Source organism: Myotis daubentonii, chromosome 10 (genome assembly GCF_963259705.1).
Source record: "Myotis daubentonii chromosome 10, mMyoDau2.1, whole genome shotgun sequence".
Lineage (NCBI taxonomy): Eukaryota > Metazoa > Chordata > Mammalia > Chiroptera > Vespertilionidae > Myotis > Myotis daubentonii.
In genome coordinates this window covers 43,944,316-43,965,148 of record NC_081849.1, presented here as the reverse complement: position 1 = coordinate 43,965,148, position 20,833 = coordinate 43,944,316, and the positions used below count along the sequence as shown (strand labels likewise).

Here is a 20,833-nt window from a genome sequence, read left to right as displayed (position 1 = left end):
CCTGCGACCAGCCCTACTCAAGCAGGGGAAATTCTGAGGGTGGGAAAGAGCATAGCCATTTCCAGACAAAGCAGATCTGGGGGCCAGAAGAGGAATGTGGAATAGCTCTCGGGCACAGGGGGTTTCCAGGGTAGAGGAAGGGAAGTATGGAATGGTAGATGGAATTGACCGTCTAGTTTGACTCCTGGTCTAAGAGTTGCAAATCCCTGCACGCTACTGAAAGTCATGCTTCAGGCTCTCCCAGGCATTCAAACAGAAGGATCTGAAGTCTGCTTAATATCCTGAATTAAATTCCATAACTTTCAGCTCTCTGTATTTTTTCCAAATCAAATGCAGATTAAATTGCACACAATAAGCATCTCACATATGCCAACATACATTTGAATATTCTTAATAATGACAAATGTTATAAGTAATTCTGCAGTTAACATTGGAAATTTCCAACATTCCCAGTTTAATATAATTGTCAGACTCTTTTATCTTGTTAATTTGCAGAGCTCACTTTAGTGATCGTGGTTTGATTAATGGAAATTATCTTGGTATTGAAACATCAGAAGAAATAGAAATATGAAATTGAATTCTGTATTATTGATCCTGTACTTTCAGTATTTATTGTGAAGTCATGAAAATCTTCATTTTACAAACCAAGTAAACCGTTATTTTTTATGTTATTACTGAGAAGATAACTAATAGGTTTTCATGAGGCTGAATTATCACAATCCTAAAGAAAATGTAAGCATGGATTTTAAAGATAATGTAAAAATGTCCATCTAATTTGTTTTGTTTATTTTACAGGCAACAGGTTCCAGACTCGCTATAATTGCCCAGAATATAGCAAATCTTGGGACAGGCATTGTTATATCCTTAATTTATGGCTGGCAATTAACACTTTTACTCTTAGCGATTGTACCCATCATTGCAATAGCAGGAGTTGTTGAAATGAAAATGTTGTCTGGACATGCACTAAAAGATAAGAAAGAGCTAGAAGGTTCTGGGAGGGTGAGTTCAACTAAATTAATTGCTTACCTCAGTAGATTAAAATATTCTAATCAGTGTTATTCTGTTACTATAACTCATTACTACTCATAAGCTCGAAGAATGTTCTCAACCAATAAAAAATAGAACTATATGACGCAGTGATTCCACTTCTGGGTTCTTATACAAAGATATCCAAAACACTAATTCAAAATGATATACGCACCCCTATGCTCATTGCAGTATTTATAATAGCCAGGATATGGAAGCACCTAAGTGTTCATTGATAGGCGATTGGATAAAGAAGAGGGAGGTGGTACATAGATACAATGGAACACTACTCAGCCATAAGCAAGAATGAAATCTTGCCATTTGTGACAGCATGGATTGACCTAGCACAGTGGTCGGCAAACTCATTAGTCAACAGAGCCAAATATCAACAGTACAGCTATTGAAATTTCTTTTGAGAGCCAAATTTTTTAAACTTAAACTATACAGGTAGGTACATTGTTAGTAACTTAATTAGGGTACTCCTAAGGCTTAGGAAGAGCCACACTCAAGGGGCCAAAGAGCCACATGTGGGTCGCGAGCTGCAGTTTGCCGACCACGACCTAGAGGGTCTTATGCTAAGTGAAATAAGTCAGACAAATACATATAATTTCAAAATAAGTGAACAAAATAAACGAGCAAACAAAAGAGAAGCAAACTCATAGATACAGAGAATAAACTGATGGTTGCCAAATGGGAAGGGGGTGAAGGAATGGGTGAAAAAGGTGAAAGAATTAAGAAGTACAAATTGCCAGTTATAAACACAGTCACGGGGATGTAAAGTACAACATGGGGAATATAGTCAATAATATTATAATAACTATGAATGGTGCCCGGTGAGTGCTAGACTTATCAGGGTGATCACTTAATAAGTTACATAAATGTCTAATCACTATGATATACACCCAAAACTAATATAATGTTGTATGTCAATTATAATGGAAATTTAAAAGAAAATTTTTAATAATTAAATGATAGAAACTCTCTGGAAAACAAATTAATAATATGTGCCATGTTTATTTACAAATTAGTTTATTCTCTTTGACCTAGGAATTTCACTTTGAAGAACTTCTAAGAAAAAATTAAACATGGACAAACATTTATGTACAAGGATGATTATCACAGCATTATTTTTAGTTAAAAAAAGAATGGAAAACCTTGTTCAGTAATAAAGGCATTCTTAAGTGCCTGGGATATTAAGTGGCCCATTACACATCCCATTATTAATGTATATTCAATGACCTTAGGAAGTGCTCTTGATATTTGTTAAGGTAAAAAATAATGTTATAAGGCCAAATATGGAATTGTATCCCAATTTTGTTAAATATGTACATGCTTAGGGGAAAAAAAATGTAAGCTAATATCTAAAATACACCAATATGTGACTTTGTATCACTTTCTGCACCTCTTTTATATTTTCCAAATATTATTCAGTTGTCATGAATAATAAATATAAAGAGGAAAATATGAACATCACATTAAAAATATAAAATTACTATAAACTTAAAATTTGACTATCATAGAAGAAACAGCACTGCAGTAGATGTAAAATACTGAGTTCTCGGGTGACTTTTGCCACTGTAAAGCTGTGTGGCTTTAGGTAAATGCCTTTATCGGCTTAAGCCTTAGCTTCTCTTTCTGCAAAGAGGAGATTGAGTTAGCTGATCTCTCTTCCAGATCTAAAACTCAATTTGATGAATTACTTAGGATCCTTTTCCATAGTGAAGAAGCTCATAGGTCATAATAAGTTAATAGTGTTAATTTTACTATGACATATTCTTTCTCTCTTTTATGGAATTCAAGCTAACTGCCCTCGTTTGTCTCTGTGCCCCTGGGTGACTGGGTGCTCTGTTACAGATCGCTACCGAAGCCATCGAAAACTTCCGAACTGTTGTTTCTTTGACTCGGGAGCAGAAGTTTGAATATATGTATGCACAGAGTTTGCAGGTACCATACAGGTAATAACCACTGAAGAGTGTTTCGATCATCAGAGTGTTTTTCCGGAGGGTTACTTTGGCCTAGAAGGTGGGGAACAAGTGGAGAAGCCACGAGAAGGGAACCGTTTGGGCAGTACTTACAACTATGCAGGAGAGAAATCACAAGACGCTGACCTAAGACAGGGGCATCTCTGAGGTAGAACCTGTAAGAACAGGTGCCTGATGGGAGGGGGTGGGAGAGAGGATACTGAGAATGAATCTCTGATGCCAAGTGTGGATAATGACCCAAGTATTTGCCTCGTTGGAAATTACTTCTCTGTGGAACATGAGGGGGTGGTGCATCTTAAAGGATGCCTTTTCTTCCTCTCTTGACCCTGTTCCAGGGAAGCCTGCTCTTCCCCTCATGAACTCATCCAGTGGGGGCTCTGAGAAGTGACCTAAGCATAAATAAGCCCAATCTCAGAGTCCCCGTTTCTTCTATGGGAAAGGGAGAGAGCTCCACCTTATCAATGGGTTTTCCAACTTTTCTTTTACGATAGTAGAGCCTATGTTTTCCTGGGGAGAAAATGATTTGAAATCCCAATATGTGAAGTAGATCGAAGCAGAGTTGATCTGGTTGAAGCAGGAGGAGAGGCCCAAAAGACTGCCCACTTGTCGGCCTGCTCTTACCTTCACATTGCCCAGTCCCAGGTGACTCAGAAAATGCATGAATGGAAACTGCTTTGTGAAACCACTAACGCCCCATAGCATGTTATTCATAAGGTACCTCCATTGCATACACTCTAATCCAACTTGATTCCTGGGTCCCCAGTGGCAAGAACGTGCCTGATTCCTCTGTGCTGCCCCTCATGGTCCCTTCAGCTTGTAGGTGTTGGATAAATGTATGTTGCATGAATGTTTACTATAGTGTACATATGTTATACATTATATATCCAAGAGGAGGGGAAATGGGGAAGAAACTTCCATTTATGAATCTCTAACAGGCTCTTCAGGTTTTCCTTGGCTTATTTTAACTTAGCCTCAACACTTGGAAGTGTGGTTAATCCTTCATTAAAGACTAGAGGCCCAATGCATGAAATTCGTGCAAGAGTAGGCCTTTCTTCCCCTGGCTGCCGGCACCAGCTTCCCTCTGGCACCTGAGAACCGGACTTCTGTCCGGCTGCCGGGACCCAGGCTTCCCTCACAGAGGGAGGCCCCACCCACCTGCCGCAGCCCGCCGGTTGGTAGCCTGGGCCTCCCTCATGGGCCTCCCTCTGTGGCGATCATGGGGTGATGGCCGGGCCCCTGACCAATCGCATCGCACCCGCCTTGGCTGGCCTGGCACCAGTGGGTGTCATAGAGTGGTCCCGGATGGTTGTCCACTGTTCGGCCGTTCGGTCGATTTACATATTATGCTTTTATTATATAGGATTATATAGGATAAAGACTGCAGCTCAGGGATTAGGCAGTTTCCTAAATTCCCACAAGTGGTAAAGTGAGGACCAAAATTCGCTGTTTGGAAACTAAACCCATCATTGCCTGCCCTGCCTCCATGCCCCACCACTGACCTATCAAAGGTTACGTTTTAAGGACTGAAACATGAAAGCCAAGTAAGTTTCCAAATGTCTTCTTTTCAGAAACTCTTTGAAGAAAGCACACATCTTTGGAATCACATTTTCCTTCACCCAGGCAATGATGTACTTTTCCTACGCTGCCTGTTTCCGGTTCGGTGCCTACTTGGTGGCACGTCGGGTGATGGAGTTTGAGGATGTGCTCTTGTAAGTAGTGGATTAATATTTACACTTAGACTCGAGAAATAAAGCGTAGGTGAACAAGCTTCGTGCCTGCCTGGAAAACTTCTCCTGTGAAGCCTCAGGAACAGATTGTCATGATTCAGCAGGTGTCATTTTGCCTCTGAGTCTTCGTGTATTGTCACTGAAGCACCTCTTTCATGTGGGGAGTCAGTGACTTCCTGTCCCCAAGTGCTGACTCACACATTTGACCTTCTGGGTCTGTGGTTTGTTGGGGTGGTGATTCAGTAAGGGGTTTCCAGAAGGCCTTGACATTTGGGGGGAAGCCTAACCCTGAACCAAGTATCTGGGCCTCTTTGATAAAGAAGAGGAGTTAGAAGGTAAGAGCTGGAGAACTTCAGAAATGACAAAGGAAAGCTAGACTTGGACTTTTGCTCCATCTCTTTGAATGCCGAAAACTGTACCTCAGTTGTGGGGACACAGGCCTGAACTTCATTATAAATTACTTAGATAGGCAGTTTGTATATGAGTGTCTAGATTTGGTGATGGGTGAGATTCTGCCCTGTGATAACATGCAATCACTGGTAGGAATATAGTTTTACATTTAAACCAGAATCGCCTAAGCTTGGCAACATGATGCGTTAGTATAAGATGTTCATTCTATGTAGATATGGACATACACATGCATTATAGTTTTCTCAGGCTGCCAGTTGGGAAAACTATATTTCCACTTAATATATCCATTTGACAAGTGATACGCTGGTGCTGTTTATGACCACAGCCAGGAGAGGCATCTTTCGCATCGGGGCTTTGATTAGACACTGTGTGCTAGAGGCAGAGAGTCTGGATTCTGGAGGAGAGGCAGTGAGGGACTCACAGTATTAATCTGGGAGGGTTCCCAAGTTTTAGGTCAGTTCCAGGTGCACTGTTTCAAAAGGCATGTTGATAAATGTGTGCAGGGGAAGGCAGCTGGAACGTTGAGAGTATGAGAAGTTATCAAAGAAGCAAAGTTCCTGCCCTGTACCTGTGGTGTAGCCAAAATCCTAATCTAGCTTTCCCTTGCCATTTCTGAAATTCTCCAGCTCTTACCTTGTGCTGCTCTTTTCCCCCACAATATTCCTATACTTGAAGGATATCTTAAGCAAAATGATACAGATTTTTTTTTTCAATTTGAAAAACTTAACAGTAGACTTAATCAAACTTGCTACTTCCTAAAACAGAAGATAGAAGCGAATGTAGGGAAGTGCCTGGGCATAAACACTGAGAGCTGGACTAGATATCCTGTAGAGTCCTTCCCCACTTGAAGCAGTTATGGTTCCCATGTCATAGATGAAGAAGCTTAATGCATCTGGGGAGCAGCATGCTACCTGGGTCTGTAAGGAGCTCTTTCCTTACTGTGCAGCTCATAGGTTTTCTAAGACTGATGCAATTCCAGCATCCCTGCCTGTGTCCATTATTGATTGCCACAATAATGCTGCATAACAGCTAGCCATTACAGTGGTGTACAATGATAGGCATTGATTTTTGCCCACAAGTCTATGGGTCAGCTGGACAGTTCTGCTGATGTAGGTTGGGCATAACAGAGCTCAGCTATGCTGATCCGTGTCTGCAGTGAGCTGTGAGCTAGTTGGCCGGGACCCACACGCTTCCCTCCATCTGTGCCTTGTCCTCCAGCAGGCTGGCTGGGCTTGTGGTGATGGCAGAGTTCAGAAGCAGAGAGAGACAGAGAGCGAGAGAAAGCATACAGGGCCCCCTGAGTCATAGGCTTGGAACTGGCAACAGTCACTTCCACCACATCCTGTTGACCAAAGCAAGTCACAAGCCCAACCCAGATTCAAAGGGTAGGAAAACAAATTCCCCTTCTTAAATGGAGAAGCTGCAAAGTCACATTGCAAGAAGATGAGGAACAGAGATGAAAAATGGGGCCATTTTACAGTCAACCTGTTGCACTTACATGACCTTAAAAAGAAAAGTGGTTTTTCTATTTTGTAATTGTTTGATGCTATGCTCTCTGGTTGTAAATGTGCCAGCTTTCGAGCTTCGCAGTTACAATTCTTTGCACACATTTTGTCTTTATTTTTTATAGGGTATTTTCAGCTATTGTCTTTGGTGCCATGGCCGTGGGGCAGGTCAGTTCATTTGCTCCTGATTATGCCAAAGCCAAAGTGTCAGCGGCCCACATCCTCATGATAATTGAGAAGACCCCCCTGATCGACAGCTATAGCACAGAAGGCCTACAGCTGGTGAGTTTGATTATAAGATCTGCTCCTAACTGACGAATGAAAGTATTCTGGAAGGAGCCCTGGCCAGTGTGGCTCAGTTGGTTAGAGTGTTGTCTCATACACCAAAAGGCTGCAGGTTTGATTCCAAGTCAGGGCACATACCTAGGTTGAGGGTTCAATCCCCAGTTGGAGTGCATACAGGAGGCAACTGATTGATGTTTTTCTTTTACACTGATGTTCCTCTCTCTCTCTCTCTCTCTCTCTCTCTCTCTCTCTCTCTCTCTCTCTCTCTCTCTTTCTCTCTCTCTCTCTCCCGCTCTCTCCTTCTCTCCCTCCCTCCCCCCTTCCTCTCTCTAAAACAGTATGTCCTCAGGTAAGGATTTTTTTTTAAAAAAAGGGAGAGAACGTATTCTAAGAGGAAATCTGATAAAATCTGTGCTTTTAAAAATTTGCTGATGATAAAATGAAACTTTCTAGATCTTGGGTTCATTTTTTAAATGTTAATAATATATATTTACATCCAATACTTTTTGTATGATAGTGGGAGATAGGAATACTGCCCACTTAAAAGCAAATCTTGTTAACCAAGTTTTGTGATATGTAGATTATTCCTGGGGAACAGATTGAGTTATCACATTGTTTTGTATTAACAATATAGGCTATAAAAACACTGACTCTTTGAGATTGTATTTATTAAATTCTAGCAGTTACAAATGAAACCCAATTATAATACAAGTTCACTACCTTTGACACCTGGAGCTCAAGGGGTTGGCCATACAATGTGTTTCCAGGATTATAGCAAAGGAACTTAATGGTATGGTTGTGATTTTAGAATACATTGGAAGGAAATGTGACATTTAATGAAGTCGTGTTCAACTACCCGACCCGACCCGACGTGCCCGTGCTGCAGGGGCTGAGCCTGGAGGTGAAGAAGGGCCAGACTCTGGCCCTGGTGGGCAGCAGCGGCTGCGGGAAGAGCACGGTGGTCCAGCTGCTAGAGCGCTTCTACGACCCCTTGGCCGGCACAGTGGTGAGTACTCAACTCACTTGAAGTTTTTCATCGTCTAAAAACCTAAATGCATTTAATTTTTCACTGTAAGCCACAGTGTTTCAAACCTTTAAAGAATAGTCCCACTTAATTTCTGACATCCTCAATATGGTCTCCCAGCTCATCATCTGTCCCAGCCAACAACTCCAGCCTCTCTCTCAACACTGCCCCCTCACTTCTCTCATTTGGGTTTCAGCTTACATGAGAAGATCCAGCAAAAATTTAAGGAGCCATAAAGATAGAATAGGGGTGGTAGGAGAGAGAAGGTGCGAGCCAAGGATGGGGAGTGTTTCAAGAAGAGGAAGGTGTCAGCAATGACAAAGGCATTGGAGAGGCAGAGTAAGATGAAGAGTGTAAAAATATATAGGATTTGGCCATGAATGGGCTACTTCTGGCAGTGTAAGATATTCTCAGTGAAGAGGTGGTGCTTGGAAGCAGGTGAGCGTTGCTGAGTTGTGGTTAGGAGGGGGAACAGAGACTGGTATAGACTATCAAGGTCAAAGAAGAAGGAAGGTTATAGGAACAGCAGCTGGAGTGGGGAGGTGGAGTCTAGGGGAAATGGTGAGGGGGGAGATCTTGAGCATTTTTATGGCTGAGGGAGAGATAAAGCTGTTGATGGAGAAAGGGCATTGCAGCATTTTCTGAGGGGAAAATAGTAAGATCACCCAAGTTTGGAAATGGGTAAAGAATGTAGAGGGATTCCCTTTTGTTTCTTGAACTAATAGAATAAGTGAATGGTTATATTTATTTTTCAACAAACCTTGCTGAGTAACTGTCAGGGACTATCTTCGATACTGGGGATGAGCTAGGAGTCATGAAGAGAGTAGTAAAATTTTAAATAATTATAATGGAGAATAAGGGGGAAAATCAGAGTAGGGAGGAATAGAATTTACAGCAAGAAAAATTCATTATGAAGATGTTATTTAATTATTGGTTGCACTCAGGTGATATTAAAAATATTTAACAACTGGAATGGTAAGGGCACTGACCAACCAGAATGGACACCTGTTCCATATAGTCAGATTGATGCCCATCATCTCCCTATGGGCCCTACTTGCATTAGTGACGGATATGAAAATAGAATTTTCAGCCTGTAGACCAGGGCATTTTTGTTTCCCTATAGCATTCATGGTTACTCAGTTGTATGTTTTACTGTATTCAAAGACAGTTATGCCTTTACGTAGTCTATTCATTCGCGGCTACATAAGCTTTGTTTCTTATTTTTTATTACCTTTTTTAATATTTTGTTGTGAATTCTGATTTCATGCTTCAATTTTGTGGCTAAAGTTTGAACAAAGGACTCTAAATGAAGACCTCGCTGACAAATGAGGCAATCAAAGGAGGAAATGCTAGCTCTCAGACACCGATGATGGTCCTTAATGGACATGTAGTAAGCTGTGTGTTAAATGTTGAGCTCTAATGAGTTATAGGGTCTGGTGTCTGTCCTCAACTGAAGAGATGGGGCACATACTTCCATGAGGTAGAATAAAGAAGGAGATAAATTTGAACCAGTTCTTCAGGGATAAGTAGAACTGGTTGCATAAGGGTATGAGGGTAAGCAGTCAATCAGATGCCATTTGGTGCAAGAGATCATGTGAGCTGTGGTTGATAAGTGATTTGTTCCCTATGTCCATATAGGCCCATTTGGCCGAAATAGTGGGTTTAACCAGAGTTGTGGTGCTCATGCATTCTTTTTTAATTCTTTATTGTTGAAAGCATTACATATAGTATTACATATATCACCTTCCCCGCCCCCCGCCCCATTGATCTCTCCCTGGCCACCCCACCCTCTCATGCTTTTATTATTATTATTATAACCCATTTAGGAAGGACAAAAAAATTTCTTATGGCCTCACTGCTGCACTCATAGTCACTTTAATGGCAATAGCTCTCGATAACAGAGTTGAGTTGAAAACAACAGTAATGGTAAACAGTACAATAATTAAACAAGAAGAACGTAAAGAAATTAATTATTCTACACATACAGAAATAAAAGGGAAGCATAATTAAAAGCATGGATCATATCAGTGATGATTCAGCATGTGAAACAGAAACTGCTATAGGTATTTCAAGTAGATAAGTATTTAATAAAAGCAATTAGCTGCTTACAAAATCATTGAGAGAGCTGGAAAAGTAGAAAGGAAAAGTGGAAGAAAGTAAGTGCTCTAAGACAGCCAAATCACAGCACCACAGGCTGGGATCCTGTGGCCAGGAAGTTGCGTAAATTATGCCACTGTCACAGCTACTCCAAACTTGAAGACATAAGATCAGAGTGTGCCTTTTGCAAAAAGTTCCGTCTGCTGGAACATGTGTGTAAGCTTACCTCTGCTGATAAAGAGAATTGGCCTCTGCCTTGCAGATTTTGCAAAGGGTTCCTCAGTGGTAGAACCTCAGTTACTTCCAGAACCAGAAGAGAGTCTGGGAAATAAGTTTTAACCCTCCAGTCCCTTGATTTATGGAAGAGCAGACACAGAATAAAATGGTGATGAATGCTGAGTGCGTTGGACAATAACCATCTCAAGACAACACTGATAATGCACTGAAAGCAGTGACCTCATCTATTGCTTTATCTGCTCCTATGCATTTGCACTAGAACTCTGAAATACTGCCAAGTGGCACATAGCAGCCAGACTTAGTGGAAGTGTCACCAATAAACACTAGTGCATGTGCCAAGTTTTGTTTATGAATACCAATTAGTAACCCTTAACTCAGTGGTTATTAGTAATTAGTCCTCATTACCTTGTAAAAATGGGGATGTGGGATTTGAGCATTATTTGATCTGTGATCGTAAGAACTGCAAAAAGACCTGATCCTGAGCTCAGGAAATCTCATGAACATTACCCTTGTGGTGGTTCTCAAAATGGTGTCTATCAGAATGGCCTAAAGCAGTGATGGCGAACCTTTTGAGCTCGGCGTGTCAGCATTTTGAAAAACCCTAACTTAACTCTGGTGCCGTGTCACATATAGAAATGTTTTGATATTTGCAACCATAGTAAAACAAAGACTTATATTTTTGATATTTATTTTATATATTTAAATGCCATTTAACAAAGAAAAATCAACCAAAAAAAAAATGAGTTCGCGTGTCACCTCTGACACGCGTGTCATAGGTTCGCCATCACTGGCCTAGAGAGCTAGTAACCAACACAGCCACCTGGTTTATTCAAGTAGGTTAGGACCTGGCCTTTTAGTTTTCACAATTTTCCCAGGTGATTCTGATGCCAATTATAGTTGGAGAACCACTGGACTGATACATTTAAATGGTTTTGGTTAAATTGTGGGGAGTGTTGAACAATGAAGCAACAGAATTGTATGTATAGCAGTGATGGCAAACCTTTTGAGCTCAGCATGTCAGCATTTTGAAAAACCCTAACTTAACCCTGGTGCCATGTCACATATAGAAATGTTTTGATCTTTGCAACCATAGTAAAATAAAGACTTATATTTTTGATAGTTATTTTATATATTTAAATGCCATTTAACAGAAAAATCAACCAAAAAAATGAGTTAGCGTGTCACCTCTGACGCGTGTGTCATAGGTTCGCCATCACTGGTATAGAGGGAGGTTCCAAGCTGTGTGGAGCCTGGAGGTCATACAATTTTATGGACCCCCCTTAAAAGAATACAAAGTTATGAATACAAAATTAGGTACAGAAGTGAGTATTTGCTTAGAGTGAAAAAAAATCACAACAAAATTTAACTAGAAACTTAAAGATTCTAGTTCCTTCTTTAGGCAAATGATCATCAATACAGTACTTACCTGAAAGCGCTTCTTGATCACAGCCTGGCCTTCCTCCCACGCAGAACACTGTCCAAGACCCAGCATTCACCTGCAGTTGAGGCCTTTAAAGCTTAACTTCATTAGCTTCACTGTTAAACTGCCTCTGGTTTGAGTCTTCCCCTGACCTATCCTCTCTCCTCTCTCTGGTCCATCCCACACACCACTCTTAGAGTCCTCTGTCCTTAGGACACAGTTAGCAGCCTGTCGTCATCGTCTGGGTATTGCCCGGTGGGTGTCTGGGCTAACATGGGGGCATTCCTCTTTTGAGGCGGGACAGGAAATATCTTTCAATTATGAGACACTTGTGTTACCAAAACCCAAAAACTTGATTTCCTAAATTAAGTGTTTACCGTTCAAATAAATAAACACTTAATTTGAACAGTACTCACTGATTTCCAAGAGTTCCTTGGTCTTCCCTCAAACCACCCCTTAGACCTCAGACAAAGAAGCTCTGCATTCATCTGTTTTACATTTTGGCTTCTAAACATGTTTCCCCCAAAAAAGAATTCTTCAGCTAACACAGATTTTAAATAGTTTGCAACTCTGGTGTATCGTGTGGGAAGGAGGAGGCCCAAGACTGTTATTGTATTCAGTGTGAAGGAGGAACTCATTTAAACTTGCTGGAATCATTCAAATTTGTCTGATTATATTCGGCAGTATATATTTTCCTTCCAGGGGCATGCCCCTGGAAAAAAAATTTTTAAACACACAACTACTCTCTCCTCAGATTTCCATTTCTCACGCACCGTGTTCCATTTAAGAAGGTCTGCTGTTTTGCCACACGTTTGTATGGTTTTTCCTGCCTCTCTCCACCTTCACTTCACACTGTAAGGAAGCCTGGGGCATAGATGCTTGGAACAGTCTCCATGGCAACTGGGCTTGGTACCAATAAGGTCACGGCTGTATTCCATTCTGCATCTGCGAGCTTCACAAACAGAAGCTGCCTTCCTGCAGCAGAGATTGTACCCTACCCCTGGCCAACGGCCTCCCAGAGGTGCCCAGCCAGGCACCCAGGATGCAGAGAGTATTTATGGCTCTCGGTATATACTCGTCACCACTATTAGAAAAGCTTGAAGCTGAGTCACTCGTGCCTTTATCAGAGGGGATGAACAGCTCTCTCACTCAAATGCCAGAATTCTCTTGCAAAGTAGATCTTTGCGGCAGACATATCCACATCAGAGAGTGAGGACTTTTATCAGCAAGGCTGTGAGGGGCACCACCCTGGGCGTCTACAACAGAATCCAGGGAGCCAATGACCAGAGAAAGGCCAGCCTCTCCTTGCTACTTCTTTGGCTCAGCATTATAGATGTCCATCCATCCTTTCATTCATCAACCATCTACCCATCTTCTTTAGTTCCAGCTACAGCACATGCAGAGAGAGAGATATTGCTGGTAGTCCTTGCGTGCATCCTCTGTGCCCAGCAACTGTGCTAGTGGGGGTCCATACATGATCTTGTTTAATTCTTAATTCCAAGAGTTTAGAAATGATCACAATTCCCGTTTTATCCACAAGGAAACTCTCGAGAAATTAAATCACTTTCCCAGCATCAACAGCTACTGAGTATAGCAGCCCCCTTCCTCCCACTCTCACTTCTATTCCATTTCATTGCTGCAGCCCATTCCTCAACCACCTGATCCTAACCAACTCAGGGCAGATCAGAACCCTGACCTGCAAACCTATTATGTGGTCAGAGTAGTTGTCTATTCCCCATCTAACCTCAGCTACTTTTCCTCTGAAAAGTTAATACATAAGAATAAAGATGCCAGGAAATATTTCGGAAATATAATGCATTGTATTAGTTTCCTGTGGCTGCCATACCAAGTTTCATCTAATTTAGTGGTGTAAAAAATAACAAATGTATTATGTTACCAATTCTGGAGGTCAGATGTCCAGAATGGCTCTCACTGGGCTAAAATCAAGGGGTCAGCAGGGCTGGGTTCCTTTTGGATGCCCTAAGGGAGAATCTGTTTCTGCCCTTTTCTGACTCCTGGCCCCTCCCCCATCCTCAAAGCCAGCAATGACCGATTAAGTCTTTCTCCTATCACACACTCCGCTACTCACTCTCCTGCCACCTCTTCCATAGTGTAGGACCCTATGGTCACACTGGGTCCACTTGGATAACCCAAGATAATCTCTTCATTTTGGGATCAGCTGATGAGCAAATTTATACAATTCCCCTTTGCCGTGTGACATAACATTCATGGGTTTCATGGATTAGAACATCAGTATCTTGAGCTTGTGTGTATGGCATTATTGTACCTACCACCTGCATATATCAGATACTAAGGTTAAAGCAGAAGAAACATGACAGCTCCTCAAAGCATACAGTTATGACCTTATTTAATTAACCTTGATAATAAAAAAACCCAACAACAATAAAAAGGTAGTCTCACAGTCAGTTGGCAGTGTTAGTATATGGATAATAATATTAATATTGCTAAACGCACCGTGTCCTGGTCATGAGGTTGATCTGTGAACTCCTGCTTTCAGCGCATCGACAGCAAAGAAATAAAGCAGCTGAACGTCCAGTGGCTGCGAGCACAGCTGGGCATCGTGTCCCAGGAGCCCATCCTGTTTGACTGCAGCATCAGCGAGAACATTGCCTACGGAGACAACAGCCGGGTGGTGTCACAGGAAGAGATTGTGCGGGCCGCCAAGGAGGCCAACATCCACCACTTCATTGAGACGTTGCCTGACGTAAGTCCCCCTCCCACATGGGAGTCCAGGAGCCTGTGGCAGCCACCCTCACCTACAGTTCGATTTCTAAAGGGCCGGTTGCCCAAAGGTGAAGAAAATGAGCAACTATCACACACACACACGCACACGCACACGCACACACACACCTCCCCAACACACACCCACACCTGAATACAAGAGTCTGGCCACATTTTCTATCCCCACCGGCTGACCTTCCCTGTGAACAAGCCTGACAGGGCGTGTGTCTGGGGGGGCCTTTCCCTTCAAGTCTGAGTGCGGGCCCGCAGAAGCAGGCATGGCCCTCCCTCCCCAAGTATCTCCCAACCTTCCTCCTTGCAGCTCTTCCCCAAGCCTCACACCTCGCTGTGGAGTCAGGCCAGGGGACAGGACCCATGCCAGGAAGAAGGCTCTCTGTGAATAGGGCTGAACCGCCAGGGTGGCAGTGATGTCGTGTAATCGCTCACCATTGCCCGTTTCATGGGCCCCAAGCTCTGCTTATAGGGTTGATTATTGAAACCTTCCCTGGGCTGTGGTCCCATGGCTGTCCTCCGAATTCTTCCTGGGAAGCTAGATAAGCAGAACTTCTCACCCTCTTCAGCCCCTTAAGTCCTATATTTTACTTATTTTATTTTGTTTTTTTGTTACTCCTCACTGAGGATATTCTTCCATTGATTTTTAGAGAGAGTGGAAGGGGAAGAGGGGAGACAGAGAGAGAAAAACATTGATATAAGAGAGAGACATGGATTGGTTGCCTCCCACACATGCCCCAACCAGGGCCAGGGATTGAGGCTGCAACCAAGGTCCGTGCCCTTGGCCAGAATTGAACCTGGGACCCTTCAGTCCGATAGGCACTCTGTCCACTGAGCCAAACCGGCCAGGGCTTACTAGTAAGTCCTATATCTTAAAGTGCATCTTGCCGTAACTCGCCTAACCCTCTTCCCTCTTTATTGTAAGGAAGTCTCCCCTGAGAAATAAAGCTCAGTAGCGTGAAACCAGCAGGGAAGGCAATCTGCCCGTGGGGAAGGATAGCAGTGCCAGGTGGCCCTCTTTCCCACTGTTTTCTCTTCCTGAGGCTCTTGTTTGGATAACTGCTGCCACCTCATCAGAGTCCCCAGGAGAGGGCATGGTCCCCCTCCCAGCCTTTCATCTTCTAGCCCCCCTGTGAATAACTGGCCCTTTCCAACAGCTAGCACATTTTAGAATATAGTTCCAGTCCCCTTTACTAATGACGAGGTTTGGGCATGGACCATCAGCATCTCCTGGGACCTTGTAAGAAACGCAGCTTTTCAGACCCTGCCGCAGACCTGCTGAATCAGAAACTCTGGAGGAGGAGCCCATCGTTGATGCTTTAGTCGCCCAGGTGATGCTGACGCAGGCTAAAGTTTGGGAACCACTGGGCCCGGGATTGACAAAGGCAAACACAGAGTAGCTGTTACCTAGCGTATTGATATGCCTGCCTCTGGCATTGGCCTTCCGCTGGGACGCCACCGTTCTGGGCTCCTGGGCTCCATCCGTCGCACAGAGCACAAGTAGATCTTGTGAGTCTTTTTCTCGGACAAGGAAGGAGAAGGCAAACCCCCTGAGTCCCGTTTTCTGTCTGAGGAGCCACTTCTTCTCCTGAGTGATTTGTACTAGGATTTACCTCGCCCTGCAGGGTTACAGCCCTGCCTTTACCGGCCTCAACGGGCTCAATACTTTATCAGTGCAACCTGGTCACCCCTGCACTCACATGGGACACAGTGCTCCTGCCTCCCCAGCAGATGTAGCCCTGGGGTAGAGCCAGCCCCACGCATCTGCTGGAACCTCACCTGGAGTCTCCGTATTCCATCTGCAGGTGGAGTCCTCGGTCTGAGTGCCACAGAACTAGGGTTGCAGGTATAGCAACTAAAAATAGAGCCTGGACTTTACAAACTCTGAGTGTCAGAATCAGAGTCTACATTCTGACTAAAATTTTAGCCGGGAAGGGCCTGTAAATAAGATAGCATTGTTATCTAGGGTTACACGTGCTTTCATATCCTGTTTTGGCTCTCCCCTATGTACCCTCCTAACATCTGTTCCTATCATCATATTAAATAGTGACAGTTACCTAATGTGTGCAACTAGTGTGTGAAAACAAATTGGGGAGAGCCAGATTTAATGCTTAGCATCTATTAAAATTGTTGAAACAGACACCAAAAGGCGGGCATCCTAAGAAGTCTTCCCTTCCTCACTTTAAAATAATGCAGAGAGCGTCACCTACTGGTTATAAATACAATGAGCATCAAATTTGTATTTATTTATTTTTGTATGCATAGCCCATTGCAATCAAATTTCCTTCCTCCTACCAATCTTTGTCCCAAATATAATGAAACCAGAAGACTGGAAGAGACTAAGACTGAGACAGTATTCTTCCTCCTAGACATGCTCACTTGTTTATACGAAGACATAACTTTGAAGACGTAAGTGTCCTAGTTTCAAGAAGAGAGATCAAACCTGCCATTTGGAGCTATGTCTGTGTTTGTTTCATTCTCTATGACCCATTCCTATTCTGAACCTAAACTTTTTTGTATGTAGGGACGTGGCTATCCTCTTTTCTGTAAGCAAACCCTTTTTGAGGATCTTAGTTCTACTTTTCATAAGCACTCCACCTTATTTGCAGAAATATAACACCAGAGTAGGCGACAAAGGAACCCAGCTCTCCGGCGGCCAGAAGCAGCGCATTGCCATCGCGCGTGCCCTGGTGAGACAGCCGCGCATTTTGCTTCTGGATGAAGCCACATCAGCTCTGGACACAGAGAGTGAAAAGGTAAGAATGGAAATTGGACTCATTCACACGGACCTAAGATATAATGTGTGCTTCTAACTTCCACAGTAGAGGACAGAATTCAGCCACATATTTTGATTATCACTTATGTCACCTTTCAGTGGAACTCAAACACTTCCTGTAGCTGTTATTACTGGTAAAGGGAACGGAGATCAAACCAGGCAAAAGAGCCCTGGATCACTCTGTATTGACCTAAGAAGCTGCATTCAGGAGACGATATGTTTCCATTTCCACTGGCGGCATTTCCTCAGCGACTATAGAAAAAAGGGGGAGGGCACTACGATATTAAAAGCTGACCGTACCTTAAGGTAAACATTAGTAATCGTTTTCAGTTCGAGAAAAAGTGGAGTTTTCAGGCATCTGGAAGCACACTAATTCTGAGAGGTAGCCTATCTTAAAAGGAAGCTGTGTTTGTGCTCAGTCTTCCCGCATTTGCGGTAGAGCGGAACCAGAGGGCTGCTTTGAAGGATGTTGTATGGCGAGGCCACCAGTAAATGTTCTTAAACGATTGGATGGGTTGTATTTATTGTCATGTCTTGGAGAATAGATCACTCGTGCCTCAGAACTAATCCAAACTAGGATTCGATTATCTTCTGGCACGCCAGATCCTTTGCTTTGTAAAACCTGCTACATTTCACCGATACCATTGTTACAGAAGAACCTATTGTTGGATAAATTAGTTTTGAGGGTTATTATGGGAGAGGATGTAAAGGGAGAGGGCTGTTTGTATCAGGATTAATTTACATGAATATTAAATAGGTTGTCCAAGAAGCCCTGGACAAAGCCAGAGAAGGCCGCACCTGCATTGTGATCGCCCACCGCCTGTCCACCATCCAGAACGCAGACCTGATCGTGGTGTTTCAGAACGGCAAGATCAGGGAGCACGGCACCCATCAGCAGCTGCTTGCACAGAAGGGCATCTACTTCTCCATGGTCAGCGTCCAGTCTGGGGCCAAGCGCTCGTGAACTGTGACCAGATAAGCTGTTAAATATTTTCTAATGTTTGTGTTAAAATATGGCATTTAGTCAAAGTTAAAAAGTGAGCACTTTACTGGAAACACTATGTAGAGCGACCTGTTTAATACTTCCTGACACGAGATCATCCCATCAAGTTCAGAGTCTTGGAAGACTTTATAGTGGAAGGAACCGGAAGAAACATCATCAGATGGAATAAAACGATGTTTTCAATTGCATTAGAAGTTTATATAATAATTCAAAGTAGATTTTGTTAATAAAATGTGTAACTTTTGTGTATATTTTCTTATTTGGACTGCAACTGACTGCCTTGCTAAAAGTACTATAGAAGAAGCAAAAAGTACTGAATGTTTGCATAAAGCGCCTATAATAAAACTAAACTTTTATATGACTAAAGTCATCTTGTCTAAAACACCTGTAAATATATTACCTCCTAATTGGAATATTGAAGATCCTATCTGCATTTTTTTTAAGTACTCTTTTAAAAATGCCTATTAATTTTTTATTTTTGTGAGAATGCTTAAATAGTGTAAATAATTCCTGGTCTACATGTATTTTCACACTGGATCCGAAAGAACTGTCTGCCTTCATTCTTGAAATTGGCCCTGCTGATTCTTGCATTTGCACATAATGATGGTTCTCAAACTGACCACACAGATTGATACAAGATTCACGGGCTTGGGTGGGACAGAGGATGCACAATGTGACATGTATATTCTGATGTTCATTACATGTTTTGCATTGCTCTTACAAAAGACTTTTACAGGATTTTAATATTTTTGTACTTTAAAAAAATACAATTACTCTTTCCCTGTTTCAATAATGAATCACTTTTCCCAGTTATTGATCTCTCCAAAGTTGATCTTTCTGGTGGCAGATGTTTAAAATATCACATAAGCCCTAGCCAGTGTGGCTCAGTTAGTTGGAGCGACATCCTGTGCACAAAAGGTTGCCAGTTCAATTCCCAGTCAGAGCACATACCTAGGTTGTAGGTTTGATCCCCTTTGGGGGGCGTGTATGGGAGGCAACTGATTGACGTTTCTCTCTCACATCAATGTTTCTCTCTCTAAAATCAATATAAACATATCCTCGGGTGAGGATAAAAAAATGGTTAAGGAGACAAAGAAAGGTCCTTATATAATTTATATAATTATAAGTAAGATTATACATACACCCTACAAAGACTGAATCTTGAAGAAATATAAAATCTAAATAGACCAATGAGTAAGGAGATTGAGTCAGTAATCAAAAACCTCCTAACAAAGAAAAGTCCAGGAACAGATTGTTTTACTGGTGAATTCTACCAAGCATTCAAGGAAGAATTAACGGCAGTTCTTCTCACACTTCCAAAAAAGTGAAGAGAACACTTCCAAACTCGTTTTAAGAGGCCAGCATTGTCCTGATACCCAAGCCAAATAAGGACACTGTAGAAAACTACAGATCAATATCTCTGATGAATATAGGTGTAAAAATTCTCAACAAAATGCAAGCAAACTGAATTTAATAGCACATTGTTAGTATCATACATTATGAACGGGGGATTTATCTCTGGGACGTAAGTGCGATTCAACATATGCAAATCAACAAGTGTAATACACCATATTAACAGATTGAAAGATAGAAATCACATAATTATCTCAATAGATACCAAAAAAAAGCAGTTGACAAAAAAACAACATCCTTTCATGATGAAAACTCAACAAATCTGGTATAGAGAAAACATACTTCCACACAATAAAGGCTTTAAAGACAAGCCCACAGCTAACAGCATACTCAATGGGGAAAGGGTGGAAGGTTTTCCTCTAAGATCGGGAACAAGACTGGGGTTCCTGCTCTCAACAGTCCTAGTCAACCTAGTGCTGGAAGTCCCTAGGCAGAGCAATCAGGCAAGACAAAGAAAAGGCATTGCAACCAGAAAGCAAGAAGTAAAATTGTCTTTGCAGATGCTCTGATCGTGCGCGCGCGCGTGCGTGCGTGCGTGTGTGTGTGTGTGTGTGTGTGTGTGTGTGTGTCTATCCGGCTTATTTCACCTAGTGCAATGTCCTCCAAGTTCATCTATTTTCACAAATGGGAGGATTTCCTTTTTATGGCTGAATATGTTTCGTGTGTGTTATGTGTGTGTGACATTTTCTTTATGCCTTCATATGTCAGTGGATACATGTTGTTTGCATATCTTGGTTATTGTGTGTAATGCTGCAGGAACATGATGTTGCTAATTTAGGTTTTGGATATATAACCAGAAGTGGGATTGCTGTATGGTATGGTATTTCTCTTTTTAATTGTTTTAGTAACCTCTATTCTGCTTTCCATAATGTTAAGCCATCAAATAAGTGTATGGTTATTTCTTACAGTAGCCTTGGGAAACTGACACAAGCCTCAAATCAGGGAGGTTAAACAAGATGCTTTTATTTTTTGTTCAGTGTGAGGGTAATGAGGCTCTGAGTTGGGCTGGTTAGAACAGAGGAGAACAAGTGGCTCTGGGAAACAGCAGAGGTTAGACGTGAGAGGTGGAGGGATGATAAGAGTTGCCTAGCAAAATGCTGTGACATGGATGGAGATAAACTGTTTTAGGAGGAAGATGATTTGTTCATATGGCTTGAAGGGGACGTTATGGTA

At 42.3% G+C, this 20,833-nt stretch overlaps 1 protein-coding gene across 3 annotated transcripts in view; it reads left to right on the top strand.

Moving 5' to 3' along the window:
* Nucleotides 1-18,686, top strand: part of ABCB1 (ATP binding cassette subfamily B member 1) — an 80,124-nt gene extending 61,438 nt beyond the window's left edge. For all 3 annotated transcript variants that reach the window (XM_059712205.1, XM_059712206.1, XM_059712207.1), the window contains 8 exons: nt 796-999; nt 2,881-2,981; nt 4,577-4,717; nt 6,777-6,933; nt 7,745-7,942; nt 14,233-14,439; nt 17,078-17,224; nt 18,002-18,686. In XM_059712205.1, coding sequence (XP_059568188.1) covers nt 796-999; nt 2,881-2,981; nt 4,577-4,717; nt 6,777-6,933; nt 7,745-7,942; nt 14,233-14,439; nt 17,078-17,224; nt 18,002-18,208 — 1,362 coding nt within the window. In that variant the 3' untranslated portion in view covers nt 18,209-18,686. The remainder of the gene's footprint in view (nt 1-795; nt 1,000-2,880; nt 2,982-4,576; nt 4,718-6,776; nt 6,934-7,744; nt 7,943-14,232; nt 14,440-17,077; nt 17,225-18,001) is intronic.
* The last annotated feature ends 2,147 nt before the right edge of the window (nt 18,687-20,833 follow it).